Source organism: Salvelinus alpinus, chromosome 1 (assembly GCF_045679555.1).
Source record: "Salvelinus alpinus chromosome 1, SLU_Salpinus.1, whole genome shotgun sequence".
In the NCBI taxonomy this organism is placed as follows: domain Eukaryota; kingdom Metazoa; phylum Chordata; class Actinopteri; order Salmoniformes; family Salmonidae; genus Salvelinus; species Salvelinus alpinus.
This window is the reverse complement of record NC_092086.1, coordinates 69,063,757-69,081,721: the sequence shown is the minus strand read 5'-3', so window position 1 is coordinate 69,081,721 and position 17,965 is coordinate 69,063,757. Positions and strand designations below refer to the sequence as shown.

Here is a 17,965-nt window from a genome sequence, read left to right as displayed (position 1 = left end):
GGTATACCATGCGACACTAGATTTAATAATTTAATATTCAGATTTAATAATCAACAATCAACTTCTTACAGCATAGGCTGTCAGCCAGGTCTTTTTTACAGTGCCTGCTCAGTCCTAGACCAACATACACATACACACATACACACCATAGACTTCCTCTCTGCGGAACACCTCAGGTGAGATCAGACTGCTGGTGCTGGTATCGCTGGAGATAATATCATCTGTCAGTTTCATCACAATCCAACAGGAGGGAGTAAACATCCATTGGCGAAACTGCACCTAGAAAATGCATTACGTTCAGTGGTCAACTTTCTGACCCAATTACAATCCAAAACATCACAGACCAAAAGGAGCAAAGGCCCTCCATCCCTTCACTCACTCACTGACAAAAAACCCCAACATGTTCCAAACTCAACTTGCACGGTCTTCTGTGCTTGAATTGATTGTGCTCTCCTGAAAAAAAAATGGAGAGTGATAAGCTAGAGTAAATCGGAGGTGAAGCAAACTGGTTTAATTGAATGTTTTCACTCATCAGGGGAGCAGTTGACGAGACAGATCTGTTGAGGTAAGCATTGTAATGGGATGTCAAAGGGATGATCAGTCACTTTATTGGAGCTACAAATATTATCCGACTGCATCCCAAATGGCAACCGATTCCCCATTTAAAGCACTACTTTTGATCAGGGCCCATATGGCTCTGCTCAAAAATATTGCACAATATAGGGAATAGGGTACCATTTGGTACTCAGACCTTATGACTGCTATTACTTGTTAAGCAGATGAAGCAGCTCACCTGTGGTTAGCGCATATTGACTCATTTATGGGTGTCAGGACCTTTTTGCTGTGCACAGAGGGGTTTAACGAAGAGTCACTTCAGTTCTGAGAATTAAACAAAAGATGTGCTTGATGATCAGTTTGTCTGGCATCCAATTTGCTTCTGCCAGACAAGTGAACAGCAACCATAGTGTGAAAACCTACTGATCAGCTATGAGCAGGACTTAACTTCATCTGCAAGGTAGAAAACTAGTTTGGTAATGAGTACACTGGGCTTGGGTTCTTTTTTTGTCTACCCGTTGTGCTGTAGGTAAATGTGTGTAGCTGGTTGTCAGAAATTGTTCATCTAATAATGTTATAGATGGCTACTGTATATCTTTTCTGTGTAGGAATACATTAAAATAAGTCTAGGGAGATATGGCCTTCAGGTATAATCATAGTAGCTCATACTGTAATTGTTCAAACAAAACACGAATGCGAGCTAGCAAACGTGTTTGAGTGACCAGGGAATGACCCCTGCTAAACTAGTTACTGCTAGCTAGGCAACATAATTTTTTTGTTTGAACAAACTATTCTTAATAAAATTATAAAAATATTGTAATTGCCCATAGCGAGTATTTCAATTCTGGATCTTCAGCAACTTGAATGAGCTTGAGCCTCTCGAGCTATTCAGAAATTATTTTGAATGGCGGTGTTCCCCCCAAAAATGTATTTTTGCGACCCCTGCTGGTCATAAAAGTGAGATGCAAAAATAGAGTACACTTGCGCCAAAGAGTTTTTTATAACTAACCCATTTTATAACTAACTCATTGTTCTATCTGTGCTAACGCTGTACCAGGTTTGAAACATGACCTCACCTGGAGTCATGTCATTAGTCAAAGAAGGAAAAACACGGACTATTCAAATATCCAACATGTACAGCTTTATTCCTCTCCTGCCCATCATTTAGGTTTACTATAAAACATACTATTATTTATATATTTTTAAACATACTACATGATTATTTATATTCTGCCCTGTTTACATTCATCAGTTGGAATTTGACTATACATTTTTTATTGATTTCTCACCAGTCGCATGGTTTCACATGCAAAGAAAAATTGTATACCTTTAATACTTTACATTAATTTACATAAGTGCTGTACAAGCATGCTTGTTCTGCCAGATGCAATGTACACAATCCTCGTACTCTCCCCTACATATATCAATCACATCTTATCTGTGAAGTGGATTCATGTTATCCTCTGAACAGCTTGTTTGTAAGCAGAGACTTGTGATTGTGACTCAGGATAAAAAACTTTTTTTTTTATTCTGGTTAGATATTTATGTGACAGGTGTATTTGTCCAGGCAGAAATTACTGAGAGCGGCCTCAACTGGTGCAAACTTGAAATAAGTGAGATGGAGGAGGACTACCGTCAACGGCCTATGGTCCTTATAGGAGCCAAGAGCTTAAGTCAAGTATTTTTTAATAAAATGAGCTGGATGTTGCAAATGTATTATATTAATCTGTGTGATGGACGCCACGATTTGAGCCCTGGCTGACTGTGTGTCACAGCACTGTGTTAGCCTGCAGAACTAAATCATGTAGGCATGTACTTTGTGGGCTAGTCTTCAGGCTTCAGTTCACTCAAAACCCACTAAAATTACAATTGTTAGCTGTAACAGACAATGTGAGGTTCTACTGCTCACGAGCATATTTCAGAGGCTCTGTAAGTGCAGCCTTTCCCCCACTAAAATCAGACATCAAATATGATGATGAAACATCTGAGGTACTTGAAGAAAATACACCATATAGACCTTCAGCACTCAACATTGTGGTTGTTGGCTGCTGAGAAGAAGCAGGCACTAGCATTTAGTGCCTGCTTGTTGTGCCATAGTAAACTTCAACCAATCACACAGCCACGTTAACTGTGTAAAGCTCAATAGACTCCAAAAACACAGGATGAACACTTCTATGGAGACTGTGCCACCTGTCCAACTGTGTGCATGCTCATATTACCCTATATCACTATCGTGATCATAGTTAACACTTTGTCTATATCGCCCAGCCATATGAGTCAGTGTTGCAATGCAAAGGTAATCCTGTTTTAGTTTGATTGAGCATCGCTTGACATGGAAAGTAAATAAATAAAAATTATTCCAGAATTTATTTTATTTTTCTCTGCCCCATCCCTACCCCAACACACCCCTAATCCTTATTGCTGCACTCATTCAATACAAGGATATGGTGATGATTCCATATGACAGAAAATTCAATAAAAGTTACAATTCATCTCACTACAAGCAAAAAAATCCATTCATATGCTTACATCTACATCTACATAGTGATACTTTGCGACCAGAATTAACTCAAAAGCCTATACATTTGTACTATGTAAACCCAAAATGTCACTGTCCATTTTGTTCTAACCTCCGTCAATGGATGGAGCTTGTCGATATCGACTACATGAGAAAGCCTTAGAGTTTGACTGTCGACGACCAGAAAATCCCAGGACAAATTTTGAAGTATCATGTAACAACAGTCCCAGCAATGCAGAGCACACTGCATGCACTGCCCTTAGCCCATGTATGTATGTTCTTACCAGGCAAACTCTGAGCACATCATGTAGGAAAAAAAACTGATGCAATCTTTAAGTTATGTTTTGATAGGCCTACAAAGGAAAGAGGAACGTGCAGGCTATGTTGACTGTCTGTTGCTGCCGTTTCAAGATGGAGAGGAGGCTGATTTGGTTGTAGATCTACATTGGCTGCCGTGGGGCAGCGGGCAACACTCGGTCAGCGGGTGTCAAAAGAGAAATCGATTATTCCTTCCTGAACCACAGTCAGTAACTTGTTTGGCTGATTTGAGTCTGTTTTTGTGGTTTCATAGGGGTGAAGTGGAGTGAAGGAAAAATGTGCATGAGGAGTGATGTTGCTGAGAACCAGGCTTTTAGTTTGTGGTCGTGGTAGTGTTTCACATGGAGATGTTTTCGTACAGGTCTTCAATCTTCTCCTTGAAAAACTCCCTCAGCTCAGGTCTCTTTGCTTTTAGTGTCGGAGTCAACAGGCCATTCTGAATGGAGAATTGCTCATTATGGACGTAGATGTTTTTCACCTTAGGAGAAAATGAAGACATTATAAAATGTAGACAGGATCCTGTGTCATCATCGAGTTCTCTTTCAGATACTTGTCATTTGTTGAAACTGAGTGTCAGTTGCCCCCACCAATGAACACCTCACAATTGACACACCCACCTGCTCAAACGAGTGGAGGCCGCTCGCCTTGCCCAGTCGCTGCAAGTCTTCCATGATGGCTTTCTTCAGGACCTTTACACAAACAGAGACACAACACCCCCACACTATGACTCTCGAAGATGATACCATGTGTTGTGCCAACCTTTTCAACAAAGGGCCCAACTCTTAACAAAAAGGGGTTCAACAGGGCACCCTTTCATTTTGTTTAATCAGTTTACTGAGAATCTAGGGCTATTTCTCTATTCACATAACACATAGTTGACACCTTTCATCATGGCAACAAATGGAACAAACACACCATTGAATGTAGAATAATTTAAAATCACATACAGTATTTTTACAGAGGTCCCGATAGCTCCCCTCCATGCCTTTCTTCAGGGCCCAAGCAGGCATTGTCTCTGGGTCAGGAACAACTATGGCAACCAGACAGGACTGGAAGAGTAACAGACCATATAGTATATGAACATTAGAAGTTAGAAAGGGGAGAAAATAAATATATACAGCACCAGTCAAAAGTGTGGACACACCTATCGATCAAATGTTTTTATAAAGCCCTTTTTACATAATTTACTCATTCAAGGGTTTTTCTTAATTTTTTTACTATTTTCTACATTGTAGGATAATAGCAAAGACATCAAAACAATGAAATAACACATATAGAATCATGTAGTAACCAAAAAAAGTTAGTAGTAACCAAAAAAGTTTTGACTCAAACGCAAAGGAAAGGCTAGCAATTATAATTTTAGTGGTGGTTGAGTGAAAAGTTAAAAAAGTTAAGTGTTAAATCAAAATATATTTTAGATTTTAGATTCTTCAAAGTAGCCATCCTTTGCCTTGATGACAGCGTTGCACACTCTTGGCATTCTCTCAACCAGCTTCACCTAGAATGCTTTTCCAACAGTCTTGAAAGAGTTCCCACATATGCTGAGCACTTGTTGGGTGCTTTTCCTTTATTCTGCGGTCCAACTCATCCCAAACAATCTCAATTGGGTTGAGGTCAGGTGATTGTGGAGGCCAGGAGATCTGTGGTAGTGGGTCTAATTTCAAACCAGACAGGATGGCATATCGCTACAGAATTCAGTGGTAGCCATGCTGGTTGAGTGTGCCTTGAATTCTAAATAAGTCACAGACAGTGTCAATAGCAAAGCACCCCCACACATCACACCTCCTCCTCCATGCTTCACGGTGGGAACCACACATGCGGAGATAATCCGTTCACCTACTCTGCGTCTCACAAAGACATGGCGGTTGCAATCAAACATTTGGCCTCATCAGACCAAAGGACAGATTTCCACCGGTCTAATGTCCATTGCTCGTGTTTCTTGGCCCGAGCAAGTCTCTTCTTATTGGTGTCCTCTAGTAGTGGTTTCTTTGCAGCAATTCGACCATGAAGGCCTGATTCACAGTCTCCTCTGAACAGTTGTTGAGATGTGTCTGTTACTTGAACTCTGTAAAGCATTTATTTGGGCTGCAATCTGAGGTGCAGTTAACTCTAATGAACATATCCTCTGCAGCAGAGGTAACTCTGGGTCTTCCTTTCCTGTGGCGGTCCTCATGAGACCCAGTTTCATCATAGTGCTTGATGGTTTTTGCGACTGCACTTGAAGAAACTTTCAAAGTTCTTGTCATTTTCTGGATTGACTGACCTTCATGTCTTAAAGTAATGATGGACTGTCGTTTTTGTTTGCTTATTTGAGCTGTTCTTGCCATAGTATGGACTTGGTCTTTTACCAAATAGTGCTATCTTCTGCATACCACCCCTACCTTGTCATAACACAACTGATTGTCTCAAACGCATTAAGGAAATAAATTACACAAATTAACTTTTAACAAGGCACACCTGTTAATTGAAATGCATTCCAGGTGACCACCTCATGAAGCTGGTTGAGAGAATGCCAAGAGCGTGCAAAGCTGTCATCAAGGCAAAGGGTGGCTACTTTGAAGAATCTCAAATATAAAATCTATTTTTATTTTTTTAACACTTTTTTGGTTACTACATTATTCTATGTCTTCACTATTATTCTGCAATGTAGAAAATAGTAAAATAAAGAAAAACCCTTGAATGAGAAGATGTGTCCAAACATACATATCTATATACACTACCGTTCAAAAGTTTGGAGTCACTTAGAAATTTTATTTGAAAACATACACGAAATGAGTTGCAAAATGAATAGGAAATATAGTCGAGGTTGACAAGGTTATAAATAATGATTTATTTTGCACTGGGGCCTCCCACTCCTCTTTCTATTCTGGTTAGAGCCAGTTTGCGCTGTTCTGTGAAGCGAGAGGTACACAGCGTTGTACGACATCTTCAGTTTCTTGGCAATTTCTCGCATGGAATAGCCTTCATCTCTCAGAACAAGAATAAACTGACGAGTTTCAGAAGAAAGTGCTTTGTTTCTGGCCCTTTTGAGCCTGTAATTGAACCCAACAAATCCTGATGCTCCAGATACTCAACTAGTCTAATGAAGGCCAGTTTTATTGCTTCTTTAATCAAAACAAACGTTTTCAGCTGTGCTAACATAATTTCAAAAGGGTTTTCTAATGATCAATTAGCCTTTTAAAATTATAAACTTGGAATAGCTAACTCAACGTGCCATTGGAAAACTGGAGTGATGGTTGCTGATAATGGGCCTCTGTACGCCTATGTAGATATTCCATGAAATAAAAAATAAAAATCAGAAGTTTCCAGCTACAATAGTCATTTACAACATTAACAATGTCTACACTCTATTTCTGATCAATTTGATGTTATTTTAATGGACAAAAAAGTGATTTTCTTTCAAAAACAAGGACATTTCTAAGTGACCCCAAACTTTAGAACGGTAGTGTATATATCATTTAATATGTTTTTTTCTTCTGGATTATGGAAATTCTCCTGTGACTCCATTTTCATACATACATCTCTCTATGTACACACACACACACACACACACACACACACACACACACACACACACACACACACACACACACACACACACACACACACACACACACACACACACACACATACACACACACACACACACACACACAAAACCATCACGGGAGGGAATGAGCTGGTGAAGACTGACTAGAACTGGGTGCGTTCAAGTCGTCGATGGCCAATGATCACAAAGGAGCTACAGTATGGGCCTAAGTAAATCTGTGTCTCTATGAAACTAGCTGTACATAAACAGTGTCAAGCATAAACTGTGGCATTAAGAAAAGCCACTACTGACTTGACTGGATAAGGGGTTTATAAACAAATTGAGCGACATATATAATGAATTGGCTTGACCCGATTATCTATGTCCTCTGGCAACAAACAGAAAAACTAAAACTGCATGGGTTTGGTTTAGAGCACATGGGTACATGTACAGTCTGGACACAGAGATGTCTAGGTATCCTTAGGTGGTTCTGGGTCCAGTGACCATCTCTCATCATAATGCTCAAACAACGAACCACGTGCTGTGATGTGATACGGAAGAGAGGTGGTTAGGGAGGTAGGTTAGTTCACCTGTAGACTGTCACCATGGACGTAGAGCTGGGTCACAGGCTCACAGCGGATGTAAATGTTCTCTATCTTCTCAGGGGAGATGTACTCTCCCTGGGCCAGCTTAAAGATGTGCTTCTTCCGGTCAATGATCTTTAGTGTACCGTTCTGAGGAGTGTAGAGGACAGGAGAGAAGAGGGCAGATGTCATAAGGAGATAGCGGGAAACAGGTCTGAATCCTGTCTTGAAATACGCTCATACCATACATTTTAACTGAGATACTTGTGGATCGGATTCAACCATAAAATAGGATATTGTACAAGGATGGCAAAGAGATGTTTGAGGAATTGTCTTTGCAAGTGAAGGGTCATAGACAAGCGTTGGTACGTACAGGTAACCATTTCCCTATGTCTCCGGTGTGGAGCCAACCGTCTGTGTCTAGCGTTTCAGCCGTCCTCCCTGGGTCTTTAAGGTAGCCCTTAAAAACATTGGGCCCTTTCACACACACCTAATGGATGATTGGAGGGAGGGAGGGAGAGAAAAACAAAGTGATAATTAAGGAGAATATGTTCAGCACCCAACTATCATTTTGACGAATGCTAACATATTTTACATACAGTGGCTATCAGAAGTATTCACCCCCATTGTATTGTTTCACATTTTGTTGCGTTTCAAAGTAGGATTGAAATGAATTCAGCCCCCACTATGCTTGAAAATAAGGAGGGAGTTACTCATTGACGTGTTGTGTTGGATTTTCCCCAAACCTAAGGCTTTGAATTAAACCTAAGGCTTTGAATTAAACCTAAGGCTTTGCATTAAACCTAAGGCTTTGAATTAAACCTAAGGCTTTGCATTAAGGCCAAAAAGTGTATTCCTTTGCCGTTTTTTTCCCCCTTCTTCAGTATTACTTTAGTGCCTTCTTTCATACAGAATGCATGTTTTGGAATATTTGTTACTCTGTATATTTTCATTCTTTTCACTCTGTCATTTAGGCAATTATTGTGGACTTCAATGTTGTTGATCCACCCTCAGTTCTTCCTTCACAGCCATTGAACCCTGTAGCAGTTAAATACAAAAATACAAATTCACCAATGGCCTCAAGGTGACATCCCTGACATCCTTTTTCCTGCAGCAGATCAGGAGGATGATTGTATATGTGTTGTGTCTGGGTGCTTTAATACATAATCCACGGCATAATTATTAACTTGACCATTCTTAAAAAGAGATATTCAATGTCTGATATGTTATGGTTACCCATCACTGCCCTTCTTTATGAGGCTTTTGAAAAGCTCCCTGGTCTTTGTAGTTCACTGAGGGACCTTACATATGTTGTATGTACATATGGAGGACAGAGGAAGGGATAGTCAATCAAAAATCATGTCAACCCCATTTATTTCACACAGAGGGAGTCTTATTTTGTGATTTGTTAAGCCTAATTCTACGCCTGAAATAATAAAGGCTTACCCAAACAAAAGGGGTGAACACTTTGGCAACTATATTTTAGTTATTACATTTGTCTTAGTTTGTTAACATTTGTAGAATTTTCTTTTCACTTTGACATTGAGTACTTTGTGTAGGTTTATTACAACAACAAAACAAATCATCAAAAAGAGAGGAGGACCAAGGCACTCTTCATATAATTAATTAAAATGCCTTTATTAGTATGGCATGTTCAATTGAAACAAAGTTCTTTAAAAAATGACGAGGTTCGGCTGCATGGCCTTTGTCAGTTTGTCAGGGAGTACAAAAAAATCACAACAAAATCAATTTTAATCCTACTGTCACGGAACAAAATGTGAACAAATCCATGGTGGGGTGAATAATTATGATACCTATTATAGCCTCAATGACCAACTGTCTGTGACCCTGTTCAAGTACAGATTATCAAAAAAATATCCTTGATGTTTCATTCAACTCACCTCTCCTTCTCCTTTGGCAGCAAAGTAGTTCTTTTCAGCCACATCCACCAGCTTGATGAGGTTACATGGCAGTGGTGCCCCCACATGACCTAGAGTTAGTCATCAAAATAAGGACAAATATGAGCAAAAATCGAGTTTACAGACAGCACTAACTGATGTCTTCATTTGTTTGATTCAAGTCATTACACAGTAAACTGGCTGCCACTGAAAAGTATGGAATACAGTATAATGCCCCAAAAAAGCATATATTAAGCTGAAAATACAAAAACGTAGCCCTCTTGTTTATTTTCCAATACCTAACACACAGGTGTCATACTCATTCCACGGAGGGCCCCGCGCCATTTGCACACACTGTATATAGACTTTATTTTTTTCTATTGTGTTATTGACTGTACGCTTGTTTATACCATGTGTAACTAACTCTGTGTTGTTGTTTGTGTCGCACTGCTTTGCTTTATCTTGGCCAGGTCGCAGTTGTAAATGAGAACTTGTTCTCAACTAGCTTACCTGGTTAAATAAAGGTGAAATAAAATATAAATAAAATAGTGTCTGCAGGTTTTTGATCCTCCCTTGTACTTGATTGATGAATTAAGGTCACTAATTAGTAAGGAACTCCACACACCTGGTTGTCTAGGGTTTAATTGAAAGGAAAAACCTGCAGACACTAGGCACTCCATGGAATGTGTTTGATACCCCTGACATATAACATATTCAACATGTATTCTATAGTAATGGTTTTACATCTATTATATCAACTGCAGTTGAAATATGCTCACCTTTTCTTTCCAATTGTTTAACTGTTTCCTTTTCTGGTATTTTACCACTGTCAACTGTGTTTATTTTCAGCAAACTTAACATGTGTAAATATTTGTATGAACATAACAAGAATCAACAACTGAGACATAAACTGAACAAGTTCCACAGACATGTGTCTAACAGAAATTGAATAATGTGTCCCTTAACAAAGGGGGGGTCAAAATCAAAAGTAACAGTCAGTATCTGGTGTGGCCACCAGCTGCATTAAGTACTGCAGTGCATCTCCTCCTCATGGACTGCACCAGATTTGCCAGTTCTTGCTGTGAGATGTTACCCCACTCTTCCACCAAGGCACCTGCAATTTCCCGGACATATCTGGGGGGAATGGCCCTAGCCCTCACCCTCCGATCCAAGAGGTCCCAGACGTGCTCAATGGGATTGAGATCCGAGCTCTTCGCTGGCCATGGCAGAACACTGACATTCCTGTCTTGCAGGAAATCACGTACAGAACGAGCAGTATGGCTGGTGGCATTGTCATGCTGGAGGGTCATGTCAGGATGAGCCTGCAGGAAGGGTACCACATGAGGGAGAAGGATGTCTTCCCTGTAACGCACAGCGTTGAGATTGCCTGCAATGACAACAAGCTCAGTCCGATAATGCTGTGACACACCGTCCCAGACCATGACGGACCCTCCACCTTCAAATCGGTCCCGCTCCAGAGTACAGGCCTCGGTGTAATGCTCATTCCTTCAACGATAAACGCGAATCCGACTATCACCCCTGGTGAGACAAAACCGCGACTTGTCAGTGAAGAGCACTTTTTGCCAGTCCTGTCTGGTCGAGCGACGGTGGTTTTGTGCCCATAGGCGAAGTTGTTGCCGGTGATGTCTGGTGAGAACCTGCCTTACAACAGGCCTACAAGCCCTCAGTCAGCCTCTCTCAGCCTATTGCGGACAGTCTGACCACTGATGGAGGGATTGTGCATTCCTGGTGTAACTCGGGCAGTTGTTGCTATCCTGTACCTGTCCCGCAGGTGTGATGTTCGGATGTACCAATCCTGTGCAGGTGTTGTTACACATGATCTGCCACTGTGAGGATGATCAGCTGTCCGTCCTGTCTCCCTGTAGCGCTGTCTTAGGCGTCTCACAGTACGGACATTGCAATTTATTGCCCTGGCCACATCTGCAGTCCTTATGCCTCCTTGCAGCATGCCTAAGGCACATTCACACAGATGATTAGGGACCCTGGGCATCTTTATTTTGGTGTTTTTCAGAGTCAGTAGAAAGGCCTCTTTAGTGTCCTAAGTTTTCATAACAGTGACCTTAATTGCCTACCATCTGTAAGCTGTTAGTGTCTTAACGATCGTTCCACAGGTGCATGTTCATTAATTTCATTCCTTCCATTTCCTAGCTGAACTCATGAGGTTGGTGGTCACCAAATACTACTTGAAGTTTGACGATGCCTACTTCCTGCAGTGTAGCATGACCGCCATGGGCACAAGGATGGCAACCAACTTCACTAAACTGCACCTCGGATAAGTGGAAAAAAGTTCATTCTAAACTAGACCAACTCTTTTTTTGAGAGCCTGATTTCTGAGAGCCTCCCTCATCTATTCAGAACGAGCACCGACAAACAACTTCCTCCATGCTCAAAGTTAACAACATAGGGTCAAAGCTTCTGCTTCCGTCAAAGTGCATTCGACAGAAGATTACAGATTTAGAGCAAAGGGCTACAATCACACATGGATAAACCAAGCTGAAAGTAAACTCGTGGAAATTCCTATAGCACAGCTACTGAGCAAGCCCTAGACCTAGATCCTCCATCCAAATGGTCACTACCGCCATCCAAATGGTCACTACCTACACCGAGCAAAGTCCAGAACTCCTAGGCATCATCAAAAAACTTTGGCATATTCTCTGCTTAGACCCAGCTCTAGGCAATACATTTCAGCAGCCTCCCATGCAGCTTAACATTGCGCTAAAAACATTTAAGACAATATTGTTCGATCCGATGTCAGCCAAAGCGCAAACAAGACCAGCATCCTGCCAATTCCTCCCGGCAACTACACGTGTGGCAATTGTACCCAATGCCAGTAACACCAAACGTATGATAAGTTTCCTGCACCCCAGATTGGATCGTGACCCCAAGTTCAAAGGTACCATCAACTGCAATTCTCGCAGTGTGATCTATGTGATTTGCTGCCTGTGCAACTTATTTAACGTAGGCGAGACCTCAAGGAGGTTGCGCACTAGAATGTGTGAGCGCCGAAGTGCCATTCGAAGTGATGACCCCAACAGCCCAGTACCCCTCTGTTTAAAAAAGAGAGGACACTCGCTTTGTGAGTTATTTTGGAATTGAACGAGTTAGCAAAAACAAACGCTGTAGCGACGTTGACAAACACCGACAGCCCAGAGAGATGTTCTAGATCAATCCCTTAGATACTTTAGTCCCCAGAGGTCTTAACCTAGAGAAGGACTTTAGTATGTTTTTGGGAATTTCCCCCCCCCCCCTCCCCCTTAAACAAAGTGATACTTTGGCTATTGGAGGCATTTGTACTTCATATACATTCAGGAGAAAAGCTCACTAGTGTGCTATTGTTAGAACCAGTTAGTCCTTTTTGCTTTTGATGTTCTCCCTAGTTTTGTTTAACCCTCATTTCCCCCCCCTCAAAACCAAACATTTTCTATAGTCGTGGTTTTACATCAATTATATTTACTGCAGTTGAAATATGCTCCCCTTCCAATTTACTGTTTGCTGTTCTGTATTTTACCACTAGGTGGAGACATTGACCACAGTACCCCTCACCCTGTATAGTCTCCCCTCTTGTTAGCACCACCGGTTGAAGAGTTTTCTACCTAATTGGGAAAGGGATACCTAGTCAGTTGTACAACTGAATGCATTCAACTGAAATGTGTCTTCCGCATTTAACCCAACCCCTCTGAATCAGGTTGCCTTAATCGACATCCACGTCTTCTGCGCCCGGGGAGCAATGGGTTAACTGCCTTGCTTCAGCACCAACAAAAATTTTCACACATCAACATATGTGAAAATTACGCATTTCTAGGTTTTGTAGTAAAAAAGAGACACCATTTCCAATGACATCATTGGTGTGCGTCGTGATTTTAGTAGGCATTGCCTACTGATTGGTTGATGTCATTGGAAATACTTATCTTACTCTCGTTTTTTACTACAAAACATAGAAACGTACCACTTTCACATGTTGATGTTATGGATGGGACACGAGCTATATTACTTTTACAACATCTGAGCCACAACATTATTTTGTGGAAATAGGCAATACTTCGTGTGGTTTGACAATCAGGCCTGCACAATAGTTGAAGTCATACGTCTATCCACACTTGCTAAACATTTTAAAAAAACGCATGGCACAAAACCAAAGACCAATTCTCGGGCATTTGACGATCTTGACTTGTCATTCCCCCCCGACACCCCTGATTCAGTTTTGTCTGATGTCGTTTCACACATTCAGTTGCCTGATCCAAACTAACACTGAGCTAGCCCACTGATTAGGTACTGTAAGAGCACAGGGCCTTATTATGAGCGTGAACTGATTTGCTTTTTGAATAACATGATCCACTCCTGCCCTGTGAAGAAAGGATCTATCTGCTGGTAACCGCAACAGCCTCGTGAAATAATAAGAGGCAGACAGGAGACGATTGACATCCGCGTTCGAAAATGGCTCCCTGTTCCCTATGTAGTGCATGGTTTAAAGTAGTGCACTATATAGGGAATACGGTTCTGTTTGGGACGCACAGAGGGTTTAATGGGTTGATGTCTGGGTTAGGCGTTTCAGTTCCTTTAACAACCATTAAACCACAAGTACTGCAGCTCATTACTTTCCCAGTGTAACCTTTGGCCATGGCTGTTTCACCGACGTAATAAAGTGCATACGTTATCATACAGCAACTGTGAACCTGTTGTAAAACACAGAACAACAACATGGTGCGTGGGTAAATACTGTATGTGATCCACAGGCCTTTGACCCCAATCTGGTCAGGTCTACCGACACGTCACCCCTGTTCTCAAACGTTACAGAGGGGAAATGGTTGTGGTCCTATTTGGGCGTCCGAGCGGCACGCTGCAGAAAGGTGGCACCTGCATCCCATAGCCACAGAGCTCAAAACCTAAAACCTCAAAGGTTGTGTGAGGCTGAAAGCATGTGACTCTGACTAATAACACTATCTCCCGAGGGGTGATCTCCCGAGGGGTGATACGATAATGTGTTCCCAACACGCAGCATGTTATCTCTGTGTGATTTTGTTTCCACCATAGTCAAATTGGAGACTTTCACCCAGTGGTGCAGGATAAGGTGTTTATATTTTACAGAAAACAAATGAACATCGGACTTTCAGCATGCTTATAAGGAAGGGCACTCAACATGCTTGGCACTGACACAAATGACTGATGATTGGCTGAAAGAAATTGATAGTAAGAAGATTGTGGGAGCTGTTTTGTTAGACTTAGAATAGAACACAGAGGGTTTTCTTTATTGGAAGACTCTCTCATGTAAATTCTGTTGAGAGTGGTGTACCGCAGGTCAGCCGACTTTGGACATGATTGTTTTCTGTTTTTACGAATGACCTTGCACTGACCTTGAATAAAGCCTGTGTGTCTATGTACGCTGACGACTCATCAGTATACACGTCGGCTGCAACAGTAAAATGAATAACTAAGACATTTAACATAGAGCTTCAGTCAGTTTTAGAATGGTAACTAGCAATAGGCTGGTGTAAAATATCTCAAAAACCAAAAGCATCATTTCTGGGACAAATCACTCGCTCAACGCTAAACCTCGTTTATATCTATTATTGAAAAATGTTGCTATTGAGCAAGTTGAGGAGACTAAACTGCTGGGTGTAACCCTAGATGGAAAGCTGTCATGGTCAAAACATATAGACTCAATGGTTGCTCCAATGGGAAGAGGTGTGTGCACGATAGGGCGTTGTTCTGCCTTCTTGACATCTCAGTCGACCAGACATGGAGGGAAAGTGTCAGTAACAGGCATGTCAGTCCCTCCTGGCTCAAAGTTGAGGAGAGATTGACTGCATCACTATTGGTCTTTGTGCGAGGTATTGATGTGTTGAAGGTACCGAACTGTTCAAGCAGTTGGCACACAGATTGGACACTCATCGGTACCACACAAGACATGAAGCCAGAGGTCTCTTCACAGTCCCCAGGTCCAGAACAGAGGCTGGGAAATGCACAGTATTAAATAGAGCCATGACTACATGGTTCTCTCTGCCACCCCAGGTAACTCAAGCTAGCAATAAAACCATTTTCAAAAAACAGATAAAAGAACACCTTACTGCACAAAGAGGACTGTTAAGAGCCATTTTATATATCTTGTATTGTAATTTGCACTGTACTATGTACTAGACCTAGATATTGTGTGTATGTACTGGTATGTACTGATACGTAGGCTATGTGTGACATTTTCAATGTATGTATTTTTGTCCTTGACTAATAATGTCCTGTACAATGTATTATGTCATGTTTCATGTGGACCTCAGGAAGAGTAGCTGATGCTTTTGCAGCAGCTAATGGGGATCCTAATAAATACCAAATACAGGCGTCGGTTAGAACTGACTGTAAGCTGATGTCATCCAGCAGGAATGTGCAGCTGGAACTCAGTCGTGGTCTCAACTTACTGTTGCGAGTTAGAATAGTAGAATACACAAGGTGCAATTTAGAAATGTGGCTGTGCATCAGCAGGTGATCTCTTCTGTCAGTCACTAAGCCCATGTCAGCTAAATATTTTTAGATTGCTAAATTAGTTTAGCGGCCAACTTTCTAAACTTGTTATCATGGTCGAATTACTGTCCGGGGCGGCCTCCATTGATTTTGCTAGTCTCACTCAGATATCATATAAAAAAAACTGCAAACATTTCTCTCTACCCTATGGAAAAATCTGAAGAATTGCAGGAAATTAGCTGTAAAACAGCTAATTTTCCTCTCTGCCACAAGGCAAAACGTGTAGTAAAGTTGCAGCAAACTTGGGTTAAAACTACAACAGCGACTCTCAACTCGTGGGTTGCGACCCAAATTTTGGTTGCAGGAGGATTTGAATAGGTTGCGGGTCATTTGAGTAATTTATTTGTATTCTTTTTATGAAAAAATACTCCAGTCTGAACATAAACAAGTAAAAGCAGCTAGAAAGTGTGTAAAGAAATATAACTGAACCTACATTTTTTAAATAATTTAATCACAGTTTTTTAATATAAAGTTACAGTATTAGCAGTGCTATTTAGCGGATTTGGTTTATTTAATGGTCTCAAACCAGGTTGCTTATTAACATTCTACATCAAGAATACGGGCAAAATCTAATTATTGACAATTTAAAAAGTGGGAATAATTTTCCAGATTGCATTTTGGCCCCCCAAAAATTGGGATGCGAATATTGGGTAGCAACTGAGACAAGCTGGTTCAATATGAGTCCCGAAGCACAACCTGTTGAGAACCACTGCTTCATACCCCATGATAAAAATGTGTTAGAATTGCACTAAATTAACAAAAAAGTTATCAGCTGTCAAGATGGGGGGCCACTAAAATGTTAGAATTTTTTGTTGCCCTCACCCCCATCAAAGTTGCCCACCCCTGTCGTAGAGGTATTCTTGCTCCCTGGTCTACAGTAGGGGTGTGTCCCAAACGGCTCCCTTCATATGCACTATGTTTGTCCAGGGCCCGATTCCCTATATAGTGCACTTCTTTTGACCATGGCCCATAGGGCTCTGGTCAAAAGTAATGCACTATATAGGGAATAAGGTGCCATTTGGGATGCGTCCCATATTATAAGGTTTGTTGGGTGAAGTGGGAGTGGAGCATCTGGAGAAGAAGAGGAGAGGGAAGATAAGCTAACCTGAGGTCCAGTCTCCAGGAGTGGTGAAAGTACAACCAGCAGTACACTCCGTCTGGCCATACGCCTCATACACCTACAGCCAGCAAGGATAGACAGCATGTTAGGAGGTTGTGATTTGCGTGGTTTGTCTGTGTGCACACATCCTCAGGTGTTTGTGTATGTGTGCCTTCTTGTGTGTGTCTGTTTGTGTGGGTTTAAGCACTCATACATGTTTGTGTGTGTGTGTGTGTGTCACTCACCTGACAACCCAGTGCTGCCCTGAGAAATCCCAGTACGGTGGGGGAGGCCGGAGCAGCTCCAGTTACAATCATACGTAACCTCCCACCCAGGCTGGCCTGCCAACAGAACACAATATTATCACAACCCAAACTCCAACAACACACCAAACATTGAGTCTTTCTTGGAATACAGTGGATTCTGCCTGCCAAAGGGTCACACTGGGGACATACACAGTGCGTATTCCCCCTTTATTGTCTGAACACACACACAGCACACATCTATGTATCAATCTTCACATCCGTCCGTCCCTCCGTCCATCCATCCATCAACCGTGTCAGGCCACTCATAGGAAGGAGAGGACAAGAGGAGGAGGTGAGGTGGATACCTGTATCTTACTGAAGAATATCTTATCCCACAGGCTGTCCATGCGGATGATCCCACGGCTGACCTCTGACCCTTTTCTCTTGGCTGCAAAGTTCAGCAGCCAGCGCTTCAATGGGGTGTTGGCCTGGCTGAAGATCTGTGGAACACACACACACACACACACACACACACACACACACACACACACACACACACACACACACACACACACACACACACACACACACACACACACACACACACACACACGAGAGAGAGAGGGGGAGTTGATATAAGATATGGAGAATGAGGGGAGGTGTGTGCGCGTCTATGCGTGCGCATGTG

General features: G+C 41.7%; 1 protein-coding gene across 4 annotated transcripts in view; it reads right to left on the bottom strand.

Annotated features, from left to right (window-relative positions):
- Positions 1-1,679: 1,679 nt before the first annotated feature.
- Positions 1,680-17,965, bottom strand: part of LOC139584062 (long-chain-fatty-acid--CoA ligase 6-like) — a 78,174-nt gene continuing 61,888 nt past the window's right edge. For all 4 annotated transcript variants that reach the window (XM_071415591.1, XM_071415598.1, XM_071415585.1 and 1 more), the window contains 9 exons: positions 17,643-17,777; positions 17,278-17,373; positions 17,039-17,111; positions 9,406-9,494; positions 7,878-7,994; positions 7,511-7,654; positions 4,339-4,440; positions 4,009-4,080; positions 1,680-3,869 (listed from right to left, as the gene is read on the bottom strand). In XM_071415591.1, the coding sequence (XP_071271692.1) occupies positions 3,729-3,869; positions 4,009-4,080; positions 4,339-4,440; positions 7,511-7,654; positions 7,878-7,994; positions 9,406-9,494; positions 17,039-17,111; positions 17,278-17,373; positions 17,643-17,777 (969 nt within the window). In that variant the 3' untranslated portion in view covers positions 1,680-3,728. The remainder of the gene's footprint in view (positions 3,870-4,008; positions 4,081-4,338; positions 4,441-7,510; positions 7,655-7,877; positions 7,995-9,405; positions 9,495-17,038; positions 17,112-17,277; positions 17,374-17,642; positions 17,778-17,965) is intronic.